Source organism: Brachionichthys hirsutus, chromosome 14 (assembly GCF_040956055.1).
Source record: "Brachionichthys hirsutus isolate HB-005 chromosome 14, CSIRO-AGI_Bhir_v1, whole genome shotgun sequence".
In the NCBI taxonomy this organism is placed as follows: Eukaryota; Metazoa; Chordata; class Actinopteri; order Lophiiformes; family Brachionichthyidae; genus Brachionichthys; species Brachionichthys hirsutus.
The window spans coordinates 6,755,095-6,779,889 of record NC_090910.1 but is presented as its reverse complement, the minus strand read 5'-3'; the positions used below and the strand labels follow the sequence as shown (position 1 = coordinate 6,779,889).

Genomic DNA, 24,795 nt, shown 5'->3' with positions numbered 1-24,795 from the left:
GGAAAATCACTGATTTCTTGTTCCTTTTTTTTAATGCTCACTCAGGACATTGTATAATTCTCAAGTCTTTATTTTTGGGTAAGGACACTGTAAAGGATGCACATTTGAATATTCTCTTACACGGCATGAAAATGTTTTAATCAGCCGTGCTCTCAAGGCAATGCCAAAATAACTAAATTTGGACACAATCTCAACGCAAGCCGTTTGCACGGATGTCATCCGTTTTATTTTTGTAGTCTTATTGCCATCAGGTCCACTGAGTCTCTGTCAGTGGCCTCAGAGACCCACATCTTCTCAAGTTAGCACCTAAAGATTCTTGAGAGAGCCGAGGGCTTTGGGACAGGAAAATCCACAGTGCTGCGTCAGCCCAATCCAGGCAATAAATCATTCTAAGTGCACGGGCTCGAGGTCAAATGTACAAGCTTGTTTTCCTGATGCCCTTTTCAGGAGTGAATCTTGTCAGTACAGCTGATTTAAATGATTAACTGGTTTAGTTGAGTTACATTAAATTGATCCAACATCTGTTCAGTTTACAATGATATAGCATTCAGATGTGAATCAAATCTAGATATAAAATAAATCTAGAAAGGAGGTAAAGAACTGATCTATAGTAGGATAGTCTGTTCTATATAGAAGCCAATGAAAAGTGTCTCGATGACAACGTTCCCAAATAAGACCATCTGAAAATAAGACCTTTATTTGAAATCAAAATGAATACGGTCATTTTGATCATTCATAACTTAGATTTCTCCCATTTAAACAGAAGCACCATTAGTGTGTCTTATTGTGAGCATTTTGATATAAGCAACTCAAAGTCATCACACCTTCTCACCGTCTCAAGCATGAGCAATAGCATCTTGGTATTGTTGGGCGTTTTGTGAATTCTTTCTTCTTTTTACTAAGCATAAAAGTCTGCATTTCACATCTATGAATGTTTTGGCATCTTTTACATGTGTCGTTTCGGGTCTCTGAGTGATGTCCACGGTCTGAGGAGTTGTTCTTTTGTGTTCTCCACTCATACATATGTTCCTTTACATGGACTGAAGGATGGACTGATTAAATTTCTGTGCTCAGAGGTCAAGGTCACTCTGACCTCACGCCCGTCCTATTCCTGTGAATGCATCATCTCCGTAACCCCAGAGGGAATTTCATTACAGCAGACACAAATGTTCACTTGAAGTTAAAGATGGGCCCATTACAGGTTGGAGAGGTCAAAGGTCAAGATCATCAAGGCTCTCACAACATGCTCATTTCATAACCCTTGAGTGATTGTATGTGATAATGACAGAATTTCAGAGCAATATTTCTCAATTGCAACTCGAGTGGTGCAATGGACTAATTCGGGATGAATTAATCTTTAAACTTTAAATTGAATATTGGAGGTAGCACCAAATGTTCAGACAAATAAACGCAAGAGAAAACGTGTAACTGCATAGAACCTCATGGTCTCATATTTCTCTTAAATAGATTCAGCAGTCACCAGGTAAGTTTTAAAATGAAACTTTACCTGTTGGAGTGCAATCTTTCTTTATCCCCTTGCACTTTCATATCGCATAAAATGTTACTGTGGCTGTTATCTAGCTCTGAATAAAAAGTATGTTCTTAGTAAAGGCTGTCCAGCATAATGTGTGTGCTGTGGGTGGGTGTGTGTGCGTGTGTTCTCTTTCTCTCTGTTTGTCATGTGCTGCTCCTTTGACACATTTGCACAAAGAGACCGTGTTTATGTATAGAAAACATCCTCAGGGATGTTTCTGGAACACAAAACGCTTCAAAGCTTAGATATTTCTCATAATTCCTCCCCTATGGGTCCACAGCTCTGGGAAGCCACACAAAATGTATCACACTTTCAAGGTTTCAAAGCTGTTTAATTGAATGTGACTTTCTTCATCGCCTATGTGTGACTCCTTTAGCTCTACCTGTCACCACTTTTTGTCTTTCTGTTTTAGGGCTTTCGTGTTCGGCAGTTTGAGTTTACATGGTTATCTGTAGACATTCGAATTGTTTATATTACAACATTATCACATTACAGTTTCATCCCAAACATGTGACTGTGTGCTGGGCGAAGGAGAGAATCTTTATTTTGACCTTTACAAGTGCCAGGATCGGGCTTCATTATAATTAGTGCATTTAGAGCAAAGTCATTATTCAGCTTGAAGAGTCTGACACTTTGTACCCACTTGGGATTTTAGTTGGTTTTTTTTCTTCCCAATTCTTAGTTTCTCAAGTGGGTACCGTGACATTTTAAAATTCTGTTAATGTCGGTTTTCTTCATGAAACACTTCTCCGTGTCTCAGAGATGTTTCTTCAATCGGCCCCTTCTTTTTTTCCCACCACTGTCAAATATCTGCCCTCATTGACAGATAATGTTCTTTCTAAGCTACTGCAATGAAACAGCGCGACCGATGCTGCACTGTTCAAATGAAAATTTGGTTTGAACCGCTGTTGTTGTATCAGTCCAAAACCGTATCCATACTCTGACACATAGCAAAATAGGCTATGATTTTAAATAACACATTATTTCTAAGTGTGCATAGAAACTAAAAAAAAATGGCTTGCGGGATTGAAGAGCAATCATTTATTTTATCGATCCTTGTTCACCACAGGCGGAGGAGCTCAGCTTCTCATTTGCGGCTGTAAAAAGTCTTTCCTCACATCGTTTTCTCTTTTATATTATCCTATTATTTCCTCCCGTCTGTCAACAAATAGCTAAATAGCCATTCATTGTCAGTCGATGCTCTGTGTCGGCAGGGTAGCCACAGACTGGAGGTGAACACAGGCTTAGAGGGGGACTGGTGCGCCCTTATTCCTGTTGGCGGACCCTGCCAAACAGTCACCACCGGACTCAAATGGAACCTGAGTGAGTCCCTTTTGTTTTGGATTTAGCGTTCCGGTGATGCTCCGCAGCCGATAATTGGTCTCCAGCTTTCCTTGTCACAAACCTTCATTTTTAAGCTCACAAATATGTCTTGTTTTTACTCATATGAAAGCAATACATACAAATGAATGTAATGCCATGTCAACCACTATGTGAACTGTCTGGGGATTAAGTGGGTCTTGAACATGAACATTTTCACATTCTTATCTAAAAAGGATGGAGGATTTTTCATTCATTTTTTCCAAGTCAAGCACCACAGGCTCTCCAAAGAGGACAAATTCTTTATAAAGGTTGTTTGTGAGGAGGCGCATGTTTGTGAGTTTTGATCATTAGTGTATCTAATGCTTCTAAAGTCACCATTCAGAACTGAATCACATGTTCTTCTGCTTCTCGAAAAAAAAAAAAAAAATTCACACCACACCATCATGTTTTTAACTGCTGTAATATTGATGCTGCTGCGCAGAGATATGTCAATAAAAATCAGGGGTGGGGGGGTACTCAGCTGACTTGTTTCATGGGTCTGAGCCACAAACAGATCTGTGTTTGGAACATTGATGGTTGAGATGTAGCCCGAAGAGACGCTCTGCAGTGAAGGAGAAGATATTCTTGATGTTCACGCAGAGCTGGAAAGACCACTCTGCTCATATCAAAGGGGGGGACGGACTTAGCATCAGATCCAGAGAAAAGAGTAAATGAACATAGGATAAATTGCAGATGCTTAAATTGCTTCGGTAACATTCGAGCATGTTCCAGATTTTGAAGGCGCACATACTACAATGAGCTTGTTCTATTTCTAGAATGTTCTGTGCAAATTCAATCACACAGCCATCGGAGGACCCCTGTGGTCTTAGCCCACTCTAAGCCTTATGGCCAGCTGTGCTGTTAATGAGTTGGCACAGACTGAACTGCCATCAGTGCAAGATAACATTGGACCTTCTGTCAATGCGTTTGCACAACATGTCCGTTTCTCCGTTGGTGTCCGCTCTCATTGTTTGTGCATACCTTTGCGTGTGTTTCTGAGAGTCCATACACTTGAGTGAGCAAACTTGTGTTCGCATGCTTGTTTCAATGGGCCCGTCTAGCTTAACTTGCTTTGTGTGTGTGTGTGTGTGTGTGTGTCTGTTTTCGATCATCTACTCGGCACACCTGTTAAATAGCCTTCTGAATAGTAATGAGAAGGATACATGAGTGCTATGCAGATTAGCCAGTGATAACAAGAGGTCTAATTAATAACATGCATATTCAGAGGGCTGGAAGTAATGATTTCCCATTGGGATTGTGAGGAAGGACAAGAATATGAAGGAGAAATTAGTGTAATAATATTTCTTTTTTTTCCATCTTGCATGGTCAAGCGCTGCAAAGCAAATCTCTTTCGTATTACTAGTTGTGCTTCTTGCAATCCACTATTCACCAATTCATGCATTTATTCGTGCTGTTAGAATATGGACGAAGACTCTGTGTAACTTTTCCACGGGCTCATAATAACTCCATTTGCTGGCATCACTCTTAGTCTTGGACTCTTTAGAAGTCCATTGAAATGATTCCCCACACTTGAATATAAAGTCTGTCTGTAATGAAAAATTTATGATCTTTCCATAAAGAAAATGTTGCGGGCTGTCAGCCATTAAAGCCTCGGTGGCCCAAAGGAGACTAGTTTTTTTTGTTTGCTTTAAAGAATAAAATTGTGTAATGATTCATACCGTTTTGATCCAGAGTGCAGCTTTAGGTTGACGCGTCAGTTGGTGAGCAAACGTTTTTTCCTTTTCTGGTTGTAAGGCTGAGAAGAGGACGAGCGGAAATACACTTAACCTAAATTAATTGTATAATGGAATATTGTTTTTATATTAGCTGATCAGTCATTTACATTTGTCAAATTTGATTCAATGCATTATCTATGTTTAATAACAGCAGCAAACTTGATCTTTCCATTTGAATATTGTTGAATTTTTCGTCAAACTTTTACAATTAAAATTATATTTTACACCTTCTGTGTCAATATACCTATCATTTTTAGACTGAAAATCTAAATTCAAGACCAAAACGCTCAATAACACATATTGTATTCCCATATGGGGGGCCTTTAAGATCTCATCAGCTGTCTCTTCTAATGAATACGAGACTTTTGTGAATTGGACTTTTTATGGAATAAGAGCCTTGCGAAGGAACCAGAAAGTGAAATATCTGTAGGAACCTTTGAGCACATTGGTTGATTCCCCGCGGTTCTGGAAGAAAAGAGCACAGCCAACACTTGAAGGTCATGGCAGAAATAATTAACTTCGAGACGTAATTTACAAATGATGGCCTTTCCATTGAAAGGAAAGTAGGTGAGAAGTGATGGTTCAACATCACCGTGATCACACCGATTGGAATTTTCTGCCTCTCTCGTTTTAATATAACTGGAAAAATAAAATAAAAAACTGCAGTGCAGTAACGATACTGCGGTGTGGTGATCGTAACGATGTCAGAGGGGAGTAAAAGCCTCTTTCACAATCATGCGTGCTCTTCCTTTTTCCTCATTGGTAGATACTGTGATGCCTGAGCTACTCGTCACCTTCTGTGTGTTACATTAATTTCCTATCACGTCTAAAATCCAGCTCTCTGTCATACCATCTCTTCGTGTGTGCGGACGAGCACGCTATTGCTACCCGTGTTGTTTGTATGTTACTATATATAAATAGTCATACATAAGTTGAAGATTGATTATTTTAAAAATGTTAATAGGCCTACAGCGTAGGCCTACAGCGTTACCTGTACCCACTCCATCATGGACTCTACCCTTCCATTTCCGCTTCTCACGCAACAGGATTGTGAATCATTTAAAGACTGGGGCGAAAGATGGGAACACATGTATGAAACTACCATATATATATATATATATATATATATATAACCTATTCTGTATATTGTATGATCAAACCATTTGTTCCAAGTGGTGTCTCTGTTTGCTCTGTTTTTTTACATGAGGGGAAATTACATTTGAGAATTAAGTGATATAGATTTTGCTAATTACACAGATTATTTCCCTGCAATGCTCGTAAAATGTAAACATCTTTAATCAAGAAAGGCCTTAAGGTTGAAAATGTCAACACAGTGAAAGAAAAACTTAATTACCGTATATGCTACAAGTCAGAGCTTGATTTATCAAAACTAGTACTCTGAGCAAAATTTCAGTTTTCACAATCATCTCCTCAGTAAAACTATATTTTATTGACTATTTGAAACTCAAAATTTAACAATAAAGGAGAAGGCAGCAAATTTACTGTTGGTTCTTCCTATATGGTACTACCGTGTTACTGTTAGCCTCTCCGTGTCAAAATAACCAATGTGACACCACCGTTAGAAGCTAACATGCGATGTGCCAAGTCTGATTCCGGCCTTGTTTCATTCATTCACGTGCCACACGCAGAATGGTTGGCGTGAGGTGAAATGTGTGGTGGGATGTTCAACGAGACAAAGTGTGAGGTTGACAGAGGTAAGGAAAGGAAATGAGAGCTGGCAAAAAAACAAAACACAAAGCAGTTGTGACGAGATGAAAGAGAGAAGAGGAGACTCTGTATTTATTCATTTGATGCCTTAGGATGCCACAGAGCAGGAAATGAAAGATTAGGAAAAGTGTTTGGAAATATGTGGCAGCTTTGAGTGGGAGTCAGACACACACACAAACAGTTTCATCAAGTTTTCCTTTTTGCACTTTTGTACCCCCTTTTCTCCCATCTGACAGTCTTCGGTGCTCTTATTGTCCCAATTATTTGATATAGATTACAGAAGACGGCGGCTCGGTGGCGCAGTGGTAAGCACTGTTGCCTCACAGCGAGATGGTCGCAGGTTCGTCTCCGGCTTGTGGCCATTCTGTGTGGAGTTTGCATGTTCTCCCCGTGTCTGCGTGGGTTCTCTCCGGGTTCTCCGGCTTCCTCCCACCACCAAAGACATGCAGCCTAGGCTGATTAGTGACACTAAATTGCCCGTAGGTGTGAGTGTGTGTGTGGCTGGTTGTCCGTCTCTGTGTTGCCCTGCGATGAACTGGCGGCTTGTCCAGGGTGTCCCCTGCCTCTCGCCCATTGACTGCTGGGATTGGCTCCAGCTTGGCCCGCGACCCGATAACGGAATAAGCGGTTAGAAAATGAAATGAAATGAAATTATTACAGAAGATAACGTAAGGAATGTTTTGTGAGTTTACACAGCAGACAAGCTGCAAGGCAGTTAATTCCTTACTCTGGACACTTCATCACAACAGAAGCGTGCTACTTCTTTGGCCAAAAGACCCGTTTTATCCGGTATGTTTATTTCTTCTTTCCCCCCCCAACCGAGTCTCTGCATAGACTTTACTGAATTGTATGTAACAAGCAGAACCCAGTGCAGATGGTGTTGTATGTTGGGCTAAATTCATACAATATTGCTTACTTTTTTAATCTGGAGGTGTTTTAAAATGATTATAGCGCAGACGCCATGCTATTAAAGTAATATTTTGAAATTCTGGGAGAAGAAAGGATTGATGCCACTGTCATATAAAGATGATTAGCTTAGCATACAGACTGGAGGCAGAAGGGAACAGTTAGCATGGATATTCTAAGCGTTAGTAGTGTGTCACTTTAACAAAAGCTCGTTTTAGATACCCGGCTTTCGCTGCACAGCCACATTGATGATTTTCTAAAAGCATTCTTGCCCGAAGCAGTCATGCACATTATTCCAAATGAGATAATTAAGACGACTCTGCTGATTACTTTTGATTAAAGTAAAATTCTGTCATTAATTTGGTTTTCCTCTCCTTGTCTCTGTGGTAGCAGCATTCTTGCGACGTCTTGTTGCATCCACATGAGAGCAGGACATTCTTCACAGTCTCTGTCTCTGGTTTTTGTCCAATAATACTAACTTGGAGCAGACGGAGATGTTCTCCACTATTTTTTTAATGGTTGTGTAATATAGTGAATTACATGCTTCACCACCCCACGCCACCAGAGGGCGTGGTGGACGAAGGGGACGCGTTTGGGATGCAGGAAGCCGAAAGCAATGACGTAGTGAGCAACTGTCCTGTCCAGAGCAGTGACGAATAAACCAACCCGACCTGAATATCATGGAGTGATTCCTTCATTTATGACGTTACCACATATTGGCGACGAGGATTCTGGATACATGATTTCAAATGACTGACGGGAGATGAAGGGAACGGATTGACTGCAAGTGGCGGGAAGAGAAAAGAGGAACGGAAAAGGTCCTAGCAAGAGGGCTAATACGGGACTGGCAAGTTAACGAGCGAGTTAACGAGCAAGCGTCGGAGCATGAATGTGACGGTAGGAAACCTGTCGGCATTTGATGCGCAAGAGCAGACTTGGGAAGAGTACTGTGAGATCCTGGAACAGTTTTTTGAAGCTAATGGAATTGATGGCGGTGATAAACAGAGAGCTATCCTCATTAGCGTGGTGGGACCAGCCACGTATAAGCTCATAAGGAACCTGGTGAGTCCAGATAAGCCCAGTTCGAAAACATATGATCAGCTAGCAGCCTTAATGAAAAACCACTTCAATCCTAAACCGAGCGAGATTGTACAGAGGTACAAATTCGATTCACGTTCCCGTCAGCCTGGTGAGGGTGTCGGTGCATATGTAGCCGAGCTGAGACAACTCGCTCGTGATTGTAACTTTGGCACGACACTGGAGCAGATGTTAAGGGATCGTCTTGTGTGCGGTATTAATGATGACAGGATTCAAAGACGGTTGCTGTCTGAAACCGACTTGACGTTTGAGAAGGCATTTCAGATGGCCGTAGCGGCTGAAGCTGCTAGTAAGAATGCCCAAGACTTACAATCCAAAGCACCATTGCCGTGCAACAGCGTGACGATGGAGGGAAAGGAGCGAAGGGGCGCGGATTGGAAAAAGAACGAGTGCTATCGATGTCATGGGAAACAGCACAGTGCAATCGAGTGCAGGTTTAAAGAAGCGAAGTGTTACTGTTGTGGAAAAGTAGGCCACGTTGCGAGGGCTTGTCAAAATAAAAGCAAAGGAAGCACGCGACCTGGTGAAAAGAATCCACACAAAGAAGAGCGGCGTTGGCGTTCCCAAAGAGCACACAAAGTATGTGAAAGGCAGAATAGTGATAGTTCTTCGGAGCAGGAAGAAGTGTTCACATTAGCCTGCGTCAAAGTGGAAACCTCAATCAAAAGAGTTAAGCCATTTGAACTAGATTTAGAGGTGAATCGGAAGAAAGTGACCTTTGAGATTGACACAGGATGCAGCGTGAGTGTTATGAATGAGACAAAGTTTCATGAGATTTGGAAGGAGGACAAACGTCCACAGCTGAAGGAGACCAGACTGGTACTGAGGTCATATACCGGTGAGAAAATCAAGGTGGCAGGATTAGCACAAGTGAAAGTGACCTATGACCAGCAGGTGAAGACATTGCCCCTAGTGGTGGTAAAGGGTGTGGGACCTAGCTTGTTAGGAAGAGGATGGCTGAAGACCCTAAAGCTGAAGTGGGATGAGATTAAGCATGTGAGAACAGTGGCCCAGGGGCTACAGGAAGTGCTCTCGAAACATGAGGATGTTTTTAAAAAAGAGTTAGGCATGTTAAAAGGCATGAAAGCGACAATTCGTGTGGCTCCCGAAGCCTGTCCAAAGTTCTATCGGCCCCGCTCAGTTCCATATGCCATGAGGGCTAAAGTAGAAGAGGAGTTAGAGAGACTTCTGAAAGAGGGAATTATTACGCCAGTTAAGTATGCTGAGTGGGCAGCACCCATCGTACCTGTCCTGAAGCCGGATGGTTCTGTCAGGATATGTGGCGATTACAAACTAACTGTAAATGGTGCCTCCTCGCTAGAGCAATACCCTATTCCCCGTGTGGAAGATTTGTTTAACACACTGGCAGGAGGGAAATGGTTCTCCAAGCTTGATTTGAGTCATGCTTATCAGCAGATTGGGATGGATGAAGAGTCCAAGAAATACCTGACAGTCAACACACATCGGGGCCTGTTCACCTACAATAGGCTCGCTTTCGGAGTGTCATCCGCTCCAGCCATTTTCCAAAGAACAATGGAAAGCTTACTACAAGGCCTGCCTAGAGTAGCTGTGTATCTGGATGACATTTTACTGACAGGGAGAGATGAGGCCGAGCATCTGAGCACGCTGGATGAGGTACTCAGGAGATTGGAAGAAGCTGGCCTGCGACTTCAGAGACGCAAATGTGCGTTCTTACAAAAGGAGGTGGAGTACTTAGGTCACATTATCAATGCCGGAGGCATGCACCCAGTGCAAAGCAAGGTGACAGCTGTGGAAGAGGCCCCACAGCCAACCACTGTGACTGAATTAAAAGCCTACCTGGGTCTACTAAATTACTATAATAGGTTTCTCCCTAACCTGGCCACGCACTTAGCACCGCTTCATCAGTTGCTGAAGAAAGAAGCTCGGTGGACCTGGCACAAAGAGCAGGAGGATGCTTTTCGATTGTCCAAAAACATGCTGAAATCAGCCAAAGTCCTGGGTCATTACTCAGCAGATAAAGACTTGGTACTGGCATGCGACGCCTCACCATACGGAGTGGGTGCCGTATTGTCTCATGTAATGGAAGACGGCAGCGAGAAGCCATTAGGCTTCATGTCACGCACGCTGACACCAGCCGAGAAACGTTATTCACAACTCGACAAAGAGGGCTTGGCCATTATATTTGGAATTAAGCGGTTCCATAAGTACATCTATGGACGAAGGTTTACAATTAGCACGGACCACAAACCGCTAATATCGCTTTTCCATGAAAAGAAACCTGTTCCACAGATGGGGTCACCGAGAGTGCAACGGTGGGCGATACTGCTGCGAGCTTATGAATATAAGATAATCTACAAACCAGGCAGGGAGCACGCTAATGCGGATGCACTGAGCAGGTTGCCGCTGCCACACACGGATGGAGAGGATGACACAGACCAAGTCCTTATGCTGGAGGCAATGGAAGATCCACCCATCACAACAGCTCAAGTGAAGCAATGGACAACCAAAGATGAAACACTTTCTCAGGTGCTGCGATGGTGTCTGCAGGGATGGCCAAGAGCGGTAGATACAGAGTTCAAGCCCTACAGCCAGAGAAGGCTGGAGCTTAGTGTGAAAGATGGATGTGTACTCTGGGGAGCTAGAGTGGTTGTTCCGAAGAAGGGAAGGAACGTCATACTGAAACAGCTGCATGCCACGCACCCTGGCATTTCTCGAATGAAAGGCTTAGCACGCTCTTATCTTTGGTGGCCGGGGATGGACTCAGACATTGAAAACGAAGTTCAGTCCTGCAACACCTGTCAAGAAAACAGGAAGTGTCCAACCGGGGCACCACTTCATCCATGGGAGTGGCCTGAAACGCCCTGGAGCAGACTGCATGTTGATTATGCAGGTCCTTACTTAGGCAAGATGTTTCTCGTCATTGTCGACGCACACTCCAAATGGATTGACGTATACCAAACGAACAGTGCAACAAGCCAAGTGACTATTGAAAAACTCAGACTGTGCTTTAGCACTCATGGTCTGCCTCAGACAGTGGTGTCTGACAATGGGACTTGCTTTACAAGTCAGGAGTTTGCGACATTCATGATGAAGAATGGCATACAACATAGGACATCTGCACCGTTCCATCCGGCATCCAATGGCCTGGCGGAAAGAGCAGTTCAGACATTCAAACAAGGAATAAAGAAAACAAAGGGTGACACTTTGGAAACAAAAGTCGCACGGTTTCTGTTCCATTACAGAATCACACCGCAAACTACGACAGGGTTGTCCCCAGCTGAGATGCTCATGTCCAGAAGATTGCGGTCGACCTTGGATCTTTTAATACCGGATGTGAAATCCAAGATTCGCTTGAAACAACTCAAACAGAAAGAACATCATGACTCTCGCAGTAAGTGGAGGAGTTTTACTTCTGGGGATGATGTGTACGTTCGTAACTACAGCCACGGACCCACATGGATTCCAGCGGTGGTGGAGGAGAACACCGGACCTGTGTCCTATACGGTACAGACAGGAGATGGACGCATAATGAGACGTCATGTTGACCAGATTCGAAAAAGGCAGACAAAGTTGAGCGATGTGTCCGGGCCAGAGGTGGGGGTGGAGCCTCACAGCTTTCAGTTCCCAGAGCGGGCAGGAGAGGTCAGGCCTCCGGACTTGGTCGTTCCAACTTCAGTGGGAGGGGAAGTGACAGACCCTGCTAAGGCGGCCCCGGTTCAACCACCAGCTGAACATCTGCCGGAGGATGGAGCAGAACCGTCACTGGTGCTGCGCCGATCAGAGCGCACAAAACAGACTCCTACTTACCTGAAAGACTTTGTGAGACAGTAGTGAGATCCCTCAAGGAAGAGCAAGAATGCGCTCTGGGATTCACTGGAAGGATGGTAGTCCACCCACCTTCCTAGGTAGTTCTTGTTGTTGTTGTTGTTATTTTTTTTGTGTGTTGTAAGGTTGCATCTGGGTTTTTTTACTCAAAATTAGAGTTCCATTTGAACTGCAATACATGAGCCTGTTAATGCATTATATATGAACAAAAACGTATTTTCCATGTACTCTATAGTTTTATTTATTTAAATTATTCTTCACTCAACAATTGGCCTTTTACTTTTTAACATGAAATCTTGAAATGTGTTTGCTTTTAAATCCAGCTTTAATATTTAGGACTGAGAGTGAAAAATAGATTGCGAGTTAAGTGACAATAACTCAAGTATTTATGACAAAAGCAATGTCAGAGTCAGATGAAGACTGTTTGTGTTCCTCGTAACCTTTCGTAAACTGGGTTGCTGATTTCAATGATTATGTGAGACGAGGAAGAATGTTTATACTCTTGATTGGCCATGTCCAGGCACACACACTCCACAGCCACCTCTTGAACAGAATTCTTGATTTGTGATTCTTGTTGCCGACAGCAACACTTAAAGATCCATGCAAGTGTAACTCTGACTTCCATTTGTTGTCATGCTTTTCTTCGCCCTTGATCTAACCTGCATAAAATGAGTGGCAGCAGACCGCCCACAGCAAATAACCACTGTGGCATTAATCTGGCATTAAGGGATGTCATTTTGTCTCTACAGCCATGAAAGCAAAGGACGATTTGACCACTGGAAACCATTAACATTCTCGGTTCCTGCATAGCAACCTTCAGATCAAACTCTTGTGAATACATCACTGCCTAGAGCCGGTTCACCATTATTGTTGGCTCTGTACTCTGAACTCATTTGCACTAATAATGTTTACCTTGCAGAACCAGCTATATACCAATTTAAAATCCCATACACACATAGTGTGACAGTGTATTTCATTATGTAGTGCTACAGTGGAAATGCTGATTTATTTTTAGTGCTTTTCATGCCTGTTTTAATTACCATAAGAAAACTCATTACGCTTAGATCATTATTTCTTCCCGCAGCCCACACCTACAAATGAACTCTTTTTTCCTCGGCAAACATTTTGAACTAGAAAACGACAATCAGAGATTGCAGACCCTCGCCTCCAAAAGACTATTGGATCTTGAGAGACAGTAAACAGGGCTTCCGGATCAGAGGGGCCAGACCTGCTCTAGCTTGCTGCTCCGGAACGTACTACAAGACTCCATCTGGACTCTTTTTCCCATCATGCCATTCGTTTCCCTCCCTCTTAAAGTGACAGTTTACAACACAGGCACAATTCCAGATGTACAAATAATTCTGGAATCTGGATCCAGATCCGGATCAACGCCATTCTCGGGGAGGACCGAGCCACAGACAGAACCTTGCTTGTGTAAAAATTTCAAGTCGATTGGGTTACTAGTTTTTGAGTTATGCGCTCGGACAGACAAACAGACAAACAAACAAACGCACCCAATTGCAATACCCTCGCCTCCTCTTCGGCGAGGGAAATGAGCCACACATGTCTCAGGCTTTAAGCCATGTCTTTAAAAAGTAATTACCCACCATGCCTCTTATTGCCTGGGATCTATTATGTTCCTTATAAAGTAAATAGAGGTCAAGAGCTATTGTCACCAGATGAAGCACCTTCAATTTGTGCATTTTGAGGACTCTTATGTTGCCACAAAACTCTACTCAAACAAGTAAATAGTGAAGCTGTTTATGATTATGAAGGTCAGCGAGACAAAAAAAAAAGCTCTTATGACTGACAGTACTGCTATCCTTTATGTGTGTCCTGTCTGCTGAAAACCTCCTTAGTAATTTCTTTGAGACTCAGCCTTCTGCCATCTGACAGCTTAATATTTAAAAAAAGCCTTTATCCTGCAGCAACACACAGCTAAGAGCTTCTAGAAGAGTGTGTGTTATTGTGACACACAATCTTTCGGCTTAGCGCTGATCATAATGAACGACACTTTTAAATAGCCATTATCCACAAATCATTTCTTGCCTGCGTAGTTTCTATTTGGGTGGCTGGACACAAATGTGCCTTCTCTTTTCGATAGGAGTGCATTTGGTATTACTGAAACTTTATGTACACGTATGCAGATGCATTTATTAATGTGCGTTATCTGTATGACAAAGAGTGATGGAAAATTCACTGGATCATGAACAATGGTTGTCAGTCTAACGGCAGGCAGAGGAGACTTTCCATTCCTCCAGCACTGCTGCACAACACTGTTTAAGTCATGTATAAGCTCGTTTTTATCAGGTTTCTACATCCATGCACCAAAAACACACACACACAAATACACTAGAATGGCAGTGAACATGGTAACAAGGTGGCGTGGGATGAATGTTGCTTTGAGGGTCTAACATTTGGAGAAGGCCAAATTGCTTGACTCCTATATAGAAGATAAATTGTGTATTTGTGTTTTCTTAGAGTTTGCTATAGCTAATTAGACTATCAGCTGGATCAGCTGGGTTTTGGCAGTGCAGTAGTTTTATGGATGTATTATGTAATTTTGTATTTTTTTTTTGTTTAAAGTCAGTTCTTTTTAACAGCTTCCGGTTAGACCGTGAGCTTCATTAGTTGATAGCGTTTTGAGATGGAGATGAAGTTATTATACCAAAGACTTAATAGCACAATGCTTGCATTCGTGTAACTCACAGCTGGTCTGACTTATATCTGAATCTCCTATCAGAAAATGTATGTCACAGCATTTTCATGATTTAACGATATGTTACTCAGGATAAAGGATTTTCAATCAGTAATGTCCACTCTTTAAATACATAATCTGACAGATCCATGTCAGAGACAGAGACTGTCTATTCAGTCTCTCACTTCATCTGTGTCTCTTTGCCCAGTCCCTCGAAAACACCATAATGCATTCTAAACATAAAACATATGCTAAAACACAAGCTACTCCAAAGATTGTTTGTGAAATGTCATCAGGATAGTAAGGAACCTTCAGACGACCTACCAGATGGGCTTTCTTAGCTCATGCTCCAGCGCTACGAAGATTTGTGCAACACTTCAAGTAAAGGCTGTGAACACACATACCCACACACATACCCACAAACTGGTGAAACTTGAGGCTTCTCCACACAGACACACAAAATCCACCACAGGTGTTGAGTTTGATAGAAAACAAACATGTGAACAAAGATGGATTTCAGCAGCAGTGTCTATCAGAGAGCAGAAGCAACTGAGAATCTTAATTAAAAGTAAACTTTGGGCAAGATTAGAAGCATTGCCCTCACTGTTAATGAGAGCGTGTTTATGAAATGTAAAGCACCAGCATGCAAATTAGATGATCTTTTAATAAGGACAGCATTAAATGTTGCATATTTTTAGTTCCTAACAGTTCATGAGGATGGAGATGCACTTCTCTTTGGCCATTTTGACACTCATAAGAAGAATAATGAGCTAATACTATATTTAATCACAGATAAGCCCATTCTGTGACCTTATTAGCACTATTCTATAACTGCCAGTAGCCTTTATTTATTTTTTACTTCATAATACATCCAGGAAGCACAAGTTGAGCGTAAGCTTGATCGAAAATAAAGGGTTTAGGCTGAAGCTAAACGCTTATAGATGCCTAACCCTTACTAGTTTTCATTCTTCCCCAACAAACAAAGATATAGAATCTCAAACAAACGAGTCTAACATCCTAAACGGTAAACTATGCAAGTCCGTTTCTACATAACCAATAATTGATTAATCAAACAATATATACATTTTTTTAGGTCTTTTAACTTTCAATCCAGTCTGAATTCCTGACAGATTAAGGTGCTTTAACTTTGTCTTAAATTGTCCAACATTTGTACTTGGTTTGATCACCTCAGGCAAACCTACCTGTGAAGAAGGAAAGCATTTCGGAGGCAGCTTTCCTTCTGGCCTCTTTGCCTTTAGCGGATGAGCTGCTTTGCCAAGGTGTTATTTTGTTGGCATGAGCTGCAGGGATTTTCGTTGTGTTCAGGTTTGAAATTAGGTTCTGTGCTGTGATATCATGTACAAGCTCGCCGAGACACATGACAACCTTATTGAAATTGGATACCTTTCTGTAGCTGTGAGATGGTGGGAGAAAAACATTTTGACATGAATTCAGAAACAACAAGAATATGTCAGCTGGGTTGCCTTTAAAAGTTTTGTTTCTGCTGCCGAGATGATGCACTGCATCTAAAGGCTTAGGCGGTGTGTGCAGCTAGAGATTTTAGCATTCAAGAGATGTGCAAAAATGCTGGAAAGGATTTTCAAAGCAGGGTGAAGAAATGTACTTTATCTTGTAGTCACACAAATAGATGTGTCTGACAAAGTCGGTTCATTGAGGTCTTACCCAGTGTTCCTCTCAGAGACAGACATCTCGACTGTAAGATCTCTCCTTTTACTTCCGTGTCAAGCAAACACGCTCCCCGACCTTCTCCTTTTGTCTTTATCTCCCTTTCTCCTTCTCCCACCTCTGTTATCCCGTCCGTGCTCTTGTCGCCTTGCGGTTTTGTCCTTTTCTGTTACGTCTAAAGAAAGTAATCTATCCCCCGTTTATCTCTGCTTTGCTTCTTTTTCATATCCCTTTCTACACGTTCTCTCACTCTATTCCTCTGCTACACCTTTGCATGATGCCGCAACTATTTACCTTTGTTTGTCCCCCGCTTTTTCCATTCTCATACAGAGGTCCAGGACAGGGGAAATGAGAAATGTATGTATTCTGTAGTGGTGCAGTGGGAAGAAAGAAATGCTGTTTTATGTTTTTTTTTATTATTAATCTGTAGATTTCTGATATTGTGCCCATTACACATAGGGGGGGGGGGGGGGGGAGTGAAGACGAGCCTAATGTGAGCTGCTGCTTGCACCCCCACAAGCTAACACATTGGCTAAGAATGAGCACACACATATACTCAGATACATTCACTATTGACCAGATATGCATAAACTACCAACTGACGTATACACACTTGCAAACACATACACAGTAAATACACACTATCAATTTATGTACCTGTACTCCATCATCATTAAACAATGATATCTAAATATATGGTTCTCTCTCCTGTCTTTAAACTTTTGTGTCTTCACCGACTGATATTACATTCACAGCAGAGCGTAGTTTTCTTATCTGAAAGTCAACTTAACCGGAACAGAGTCTGTCACCTCACACTTAGACAAACCCAGCAGTGCCATCATAAACATTTAATGGAAGCGGCTATCATTGCACAGCAGATGGTGCTAACAGTGCAAGTGCTCATCTTGGCTCGTGGCATGGCCAATAAATAGCCTTAAGAATAAGGAGGATGTCAGGTGGAGAAAATGAAGGATACTGCTGCTTTGAAGCTGCAGGCTGATATGTTATGAATAGATGTACATTTTCCAAATAAGAACAGCCATATTTTTCACCGACTTTTAAAATCTAGGAGACAGGTTCTTTCCTTGTAGTTCAACTTTTAGGTATTTGTCACATGTCAGTCAAGGTTTTGTATTTTCATTGAGTGTGATCTTTGTGTACACTGGTACTGTTCAAACCAAGAATGATTCAACCAGTGGGAAAAAAAAGGGTGGGGTGGGGGGATCATCTTAGAGTTTTAACGCCTCCCTTATACCAAAAGTAGGTCAACTATGAGGAGAGCGGAGGAGAATTTAGTGATACTAACGGTATTGACTTTATGGCATGTTCGCTAGCTTGTTTTGTTCATTACATAGCGTATTATCTAAGAGCAAGGGAGAAAAACATACATCTCCTGTGTTAAACTGGCTGATGAGCCAAATCATGCAATTGCAAGACTTCATGGGCTGTTCATAAATTTAATACTTTGTCACTCTCTATTATGATAGGTTGTCCGTATCTGTAACCTACCATGTTGCATTGCTGAAGTACATTAGTATACGCTATTTTGTAATTTATTTTATCCGACGTAATTCAATTAATTTTTATAGCACCAGATCATAACAAAAAAATATCTGGAAAAATATCAGCAAGGAATTATAGAACCCAACCTGTCCCACACGAGTAAGCACTTTGGCAATGGAGACAAGGAAAAACTTCCTTTTAACTGGCAGAAACCTTGTACAGAATCTAAGACTCATAGTAGGTGGCCATCTGCCTTGACCTTGACCGGTTGAGTTGAGAAAGAGAGAGAGACAGAGACTGTGGTACAAAGACACTGACAGAAAGGGGGAGAGATGGAAAGACAAGACAGGGAGAAACAGAAGCAGACGGAATACTGTAATGCGTTTACAATGTACGCAGCGGTTCATAATACAAAGAGGAAGCTGCTAAGGAAACTTGATTAGAGAGCAGCTATCCAGGAAATAACAAAAATAAAACTGCATGTACCAAGTATGTATATTTATACCTTGAAAGAGTTAATAGATTTTTGGTGGTATTGACCAGTAAACAGAAGAGTAGGGTTTTGGCTCTGGGAGGTGCATGGACCAGTATAAACAACGCAGACACAGGTATTTGCTTTTGCGTGGCTGGTGCCTTATTAACTGTGCAACAGCAGGACACAGACCAAACAGCGTTCCCGATATTTACACTCTGCAGAGATGTTTCATCCCCCCCCCCCCGATTCAAGGCAATTCACCAACTCAAACAACCAAACACAGGAAACACTGGCAATCGTCCACATGTTCATCATTCACAATAAAGAAAGTTTGGCTGATTGTCCATTATTGTATACCAGGAGGGGGTCCCTGAACATAAAGATTTGTCCAAAGCACGCAAAAGAGTTCATGGAGGTGAATGGGAGTAGGAGGGAGAGGACTGGCTGCAACAGCCCCCTACCAGACTGCCGGGCGTGGTGGTGGTTAAGAGTTGTTCAGGTTCCTGAGCGGGTCTGTGCCTTAACGAGCACACCTGGCCTGGGGTTGAGCAGACAGGACCAAATATCAATCACAGCTAATCATGTGTGTGTGCGCACGATCAAATACAAACTACTACATTCAACAGCAATGATTAAGTTCAAGTATCATTGTTTCATTTTAAAATGCATAGTTACGACAACGCAAAAGTGCTATGTTAACACTAACAGCACACAAGCTCACTTCTAGCCCGTCACACCTGGGACCTAACAGAGGTGACGTCCATCTTCTAAAGGAATATAAGATGCAACTTGAGTTTAGAGCGGAAGACTAGAGCGTAACTATTTATCATGAGACATACCTGCTGCAGCCATCCTTGTAGCCTCTCTGCCCATGGGAGGCACGCGGAAGGTTGATAGCCTGCTCAGCCAATCTTACTCCTTGTTAAGTGAAGGTGTGTGAGTGTGCGGTCTCATGACCCAACGGTGCGTTCGTGGACACACAGAAGAGTGGGACATAAGGGATTGGCAATTTCATGTCTGTTCCATACAGATGCTCTTATAGCGGTGATGTTGCTCGACTACTGAGTCGTTCTAGAACCGAGGTTCCACAGTACTTGATATATATATATATATATAGGACAGATATTTTTCAGTGTTATGGTCTTTGCCATCAAACAAAAGGCAATGATTGGCTAATATAATTAAACAATAAAGACACTTGTGATTTATGGGACTTCAGGGAAGATGTGGTCTTTGTGCTCTTCCTGTAAGCCTGCTGTATTTACGCTGCTGCTACACTGGCCTTGGACCAGACTATTTAACAGCTCCATTACGTCTTCCTCTCCTGTCTTACCTTGAGTAAACAGCAAGAGAATGGGAGAATATATGTTGAATTGATGTCACACGTTCAGCTCGTTCCAGGAATTGGAGAGTTTAATATTGAACAAAAATTATTTATAGACTTTTTTCTATCTCTTTTTCCTGTTGACCCATTTGTGATTACAGAGTGCTAGTTTATCAGAGATCATTTAACACTAATGTATCAGCGTTTACAGATGCACCTTTTAACGAGAACTTAAAAATAGAGTATGTTCATTACTTTCCCCTCTTTCAAAAATGGCCCCTGACACCCATCTGCCCCTCTGTGGCTGCAGATGACAGGATGAGTGTTTGTGAGTCTCTTCTCCTCTCTCACCCTCTCTCCCGGGTAATTTGTTGTATAAATATAGTCTACTTACGGTTGACGGGCCTTTTCGGCCGTGGCGCTAGAAATGCAATTACAGCCAGCAAACATCTCCATTGATATCACTAAAAGGTGCAACGCTCATTTTGGTCCCCTCGGAACAGGGACCGTTATTGATCAGTATCAGCTTTGAGGAGGGGATTACTAATGATGTAATCCTAAAACCTTTTGTGTTCCGTAAAGAACTTGTATGTCTGTGTGTGTGTGTGTGTGTGTGTCCATGATTGGATCTGTGTGAGAGGCAGATAGAAATAATGTGTGTTAGTAAATGCAGGTGTCACTTTGCACGCTGTTGAGCATCCCAATGTGTTTCTAATGCCCTCTGTTGTAGCACTCTGCTGCCTCCGGTTGTCGTTTTTAGAACTACACCAGCCGGCACTCATTATTGATGTTTTAAGAACTGGAGTCAAGCAAGCGATCTATGGGCGGCAGAGACATGTCTGATCCTAATATAATCACAGTGTTCTAAAGAGATGTTTTATAGATATGGAGCCTTGGCAGCCTGCAGAGGAACACAATATTTGTGGCATACTTGCGTGATTTAGTGTCTTTGAAGAAGCTGTAGCGAAACGTTGTGAAGTGACTGTCCCTCAACTATTTTTCCATATTTTTAAATCCTTATTTTTTTTAAGCTCTTCATATATTCTCCCTTCATGTTTGATGCACAGCCTTGACTGAATATCATTAATTCCTCATTTTATTCTTTGGAGTAGAATAGAATCTGTATTATCTTTACCTAACATGCAGAAAAGCTACAGCTAATTTGTAACACCTGGAATTCATGTGTGTGCTAAGAATCGAGTGTGTATTTTGTTTTATTAAAACTGGTGAAGCTCACACAAATTGGAATTTAGATATATTGCATTAATGATCGTGGCACTCAAACTTCCTTAACTGGAAGGCTTAAGGATTAATAATTAACAAAAAATCAATGCCCTTTAAAATTCTTTTTAATTACACAGTATACTACATCAGCTAACTATTATTAGCATGCAGTAAGGATGCAGTAGGCCTATATTCAGCTGATTGTATCCACCTAAATGATGACGAGGCTGTTTTGACTGAATCATGATAAGGTTTTGATTCGTCTTGCCCTTGGTCTCTGTCAGACCATGAATGTTCTTCTATAAGTTGTTTGAATGCGTTAAAAGCTACAAATCAGTGTAATCAGTTTAAGCTCATTCATTCACACACTGATTGATACCAGGCAGACACAATTGATGATTAAATCATCACAGCTAAAAAAAGGAAATATTAAAATCAATGTTGACCACACCCAGAATTTATGTTGCTGTGATAGAGAGCTTCAGAGGCGTAAACAGATGAGAGTTTTATAAACACTCGTTGAATTACAACCAAAAACCACCTCAGATATTTAACGGCATGGAGCCTGAAATCAATTTTGAAAATGTTTTGATTTGCTGCACAACATAAAAATGTTGTGACAAATAATAATGAATGAATACATCCTCAGGTGTAAAGTATCCTGAAGTGAGTTTGCCTTTTTTACATGAGCCGTGACACAACAGCGCCACTCTCAGGGCGTTTTATTTTTTACATCAGCATATTGACAATAAAGAATGAAAATAAAAGGAACCTCTTAATGGGTAAATTGAAAATACATTTGTAATTTTTACTGTTTTGGCCTGTTGTATAAAATACTGCACAGTGGTCGACTTTTCTGTGGGTGGCAGCTGAAGGGTTCTCTGAGTGGATTTGTTAACAATTCAGTAACCTCAAAGTAGCACGATGCTCAGTGGCTTTAACATAATAACCTTCAAACTCTGTTTGGCCTCAGAATCCTTCCCTCGACCCAAATTTATTTGGTCAGACTGAAAGCGTTGTGGACTGCCTTGCCTCAGTTACTCAGGGGGCCTATCCCAGCTTGCTGCAGGCGAGAAGCGGGTACTTCCCAGATGAGATGCCAGCTGGGACACACAAAAGACAAACACGCATGTTCACACATGCACACTTACAGACAATTTGGAGTGACCAATTCGCCTAAGCTGTATGTTTTTGGAGGTGGAAGGAAGCTGGAGAACCTTCAGAGAATGCACGCAGACATGGGGAGAACATACAAATTCTGCACACAAAGGAATCCAACCCAGTAGCTTCTTGCTGTGAGGCAACAGCACCGCCTGCTGTGCGACCGTGCCGCTCCTCTATTAACCATATTCCCTTTTTTTTTTTTTCAGATAACCAGGTCCTGCAGTTTGGCAAGATAGTGAGCACCTCCAATTCATATGAACCCACTGACCCTGGAACCCCCAGGAAATCTGTTACCGTGACAACTGACCAGCCTCTACTCTGGAGCATGGGGATAATAAAGAAGTGGAAATGTTGCTGAAGAAATTCTTTTATTTAGCATGAAGTACAAAATAATTATTAAATATATTTCCAATAAGATTAAATGAGTGAATTGATGGCCTGTCGCTTCTTTTTGGAAATTTTGCCAAGAAAATTCAAAACTCTCAACATTCAGTTTCCACACCATAATGATCATAAGACCAATAATAATTTATGTCGTGTAGTTTTTTTACAATTGGGTTCTTTGTGACAATTTTGTTTTTCAGCGTCCAGATTTTGATTGAATAAGAGACATTCAAGGAATTCCCTTGTCGGCACCTTATATAGCCAAAACTCTTATTTCACTTTTGTCCATATGAATGATCAGGATTCCTTTGTGAAAACACATCTCATATCAGATTAATTCAAAGTGTTGAATAAGATGCCAGCATGTTCAATTGAAGATACTCACCACCATTTTTTTTCTTACCATCATTCTGCTGTACAGGCATCAGTTTTATATAATTGTCATTAATATTTGAACACTGTGGAAAACCTTCATTTAGCCTTAAAGTACCTGTGCCTTTTGATCAGATTAAATATCTTAGCTCTGACAGTCAGTTCATGCTGCAGTGGTAAGGTTTAAATGAAAAGAGACCAAATCAATCTGATTTATTTTATTTACACTGGGAAATACAAAGGCATTATTATGTAAAAAAAAAAAAAAAAAAAGCCATCCCTGGAGTTCCCCACCACACCAGCCTAATCAAACTTGTCCGTCTTCTCTGGGTATTGGAATCTGATTTTTCTTATCCAGGATTTAACCACCACTAGAAAAAGACAAATGAGAAAAGCACGTTTTAGTGACTATGTACAATTTTGATTTTTCCAAGACAAATATTTGAATGTAAAACAAGTTACTATGAAACATTTCTTCTCTCTGAAATACTGTCTATGCTGACTACCATGTCGGCGCACAGAATGCTGTACGACTGTCAATTCAGACTGGGCGTAAAAATAATACAATGAATGCCAGCAGTGGGACCAAACTTGTTTCTTCATCCGTTTATTAAATGCATTGGCAAGGCTTTACATAAAAGAATTGTATAATGTCAATAAAATCGTAAATTCATTCACACTATTGTATAATTTATTTGCTAAAATAAACAATCTTCCTTTCAGAAACAATAAGCCAGCCAAAGCAAGTGCCTTCATTTAACTTTACACTATTATCCCAGACAACTAAGATTTACTGTCCCTTAAAGCATTAATACAGGAATTTAATTATAAAAAAATACATTTCAGGAAGTGAAGCCTTTATGCCTTAATGATAAATAAAATCAATACTTACACAATGATATTGTTGATGGGGATGTGAATGAGTTTGACAAAGAAGCCAATGAAACCCATGATGGCGAACCCAATTGCTGTGGCCATGGCAATCTTCTGGAATTCTAAAGAAGAAACAAAAACACACTCCTTTATTTAGGATAAACTTCATATTAAGCAAGTTGGTTCCAAATCATGTCAGCGGACAGGGTGGATGAGAAGCCAAACGCTCCTCCCAGTACAACAAAGACCGGGCGAGATGGAAGATCCTACCTTTCCTGTCGGGTTTTGTGCATCTCTTTACCAGCCTTATAGAGTCTTTGACGAACTGCCGGCTGGGCTCCACAAACTGCATCACCTGATCCATAATGTTATGCTGAGAGAAGAATATAAACAACGCTATTAATGGTCAAGCTTCGGCTGACAACAGCCGCCTGTACCGCTCTATGTTATAAATGCAGCAATAATCAATATCCCTCGCATCTGGTAATTGGTATTAAATAGTAACGTTATTTTGGATGTCTAACACGTAGTCTTATAATTCAGTAGGCTGGATGTTTGCTAGCTTGATGTCATCCTAAGAAAAGCTGCGACGTCGACGTCACACTGTTAGCTAAAAAAAAAAAAGAAAGGTCTAAAATGCTATTATACCCGCAAATGATCTACTCATATGTAAAAATAAATATATATATATATATACATAGTTATGTTTGAAAAAGAAGTAACTTGCTTACCTGTTTCTATCGTGCTAGTTCAGAGAAAAGTCTGAGGAGTGAGAGCCACGTAGCTTTCAGGCAGCTTCTGTTCGTGGAAAGGAGTGCTGACGTTGCCTCTCATTGCGCATGCGTATGAGTGTGTATCTTTTTTTTATTTGAGCTTCTTTATTTATTCACACTGCCACCTACAGGTTTGGAGGTTTCAATA

The 24,795-nt window shown here is 41.4% G+C and overlaps 2 protein-coding genes across 2 annotated transcripts in view; one reads left to right on the top strand and one right to left on the bottom strand.

Moving 5' to 3' along the window:
* tpk1 (thiamin pyrophosphokinase 1) overlaps positions 1–23,026 on the top strand; it is a 51,279-nt gene extending 28,253 nt beyond the window's left edge. Inside the window, exons 7-8 of the mRNA XM_068747982.1 lie at positions 2,749–2,857; positions 22,452–23,026. Of these exons, the coding sequence (XP_068604083.1) occupies positions 2,749–2,857; positions 22,452–22,603 (261 nt within the window). The 3' untranslated portion in view covers positions 22,604–23,026. The remainder of the gene's footprint in view (positions 1–2,748; positions 2,858–22,451) is intronic.
* Positions 23,027–23,204: 178 nt separating this feature from the next.
* Positions 23,205–24,713, bottom strand: sec61g (SEC61 translocon subunit gamma). Its single transcript, XM_068747983.1, has 4 exons — positions 24,606–24,713; positions 24,145–24,247; positions 23,894–23,996; positions 23,205–23,372 (listed from the first exon to the last, which is right to left on the bottom strand). Exons 2-4 carry the CDS (start codon positions 24,236–24,238, stop codon positions 23,363–23,365), a joined length of 207 nt encoding a protein of 68 aa, XP_068604084.1. The 5' UTR covers positions 24,239–24,247; positions 24,606–24,713; the 3' UTR covers positions 23,205–23,362.
* Between the last annotated feature and the right edge of the window lie 82 nt (positions 24,714–24,795).

Excerpts from the sequence above, each read along its gene's own strand:
- sec61g (XM_068747983.1), bottom strand. The coding sequence starts at position 24,238 with ATGGATCAGGTGATGCAGTTTGTGGAGCCCAGCCGGCAGTTCGTCAAA. Across the intron at positions 23,997-24,144 it reads CACAAAACCCGACAGGAAAG|AATTCCAGAAGATTGCCATG; the intron begins GTAGGATCTTCC and ends TTTCTTCTTTAG.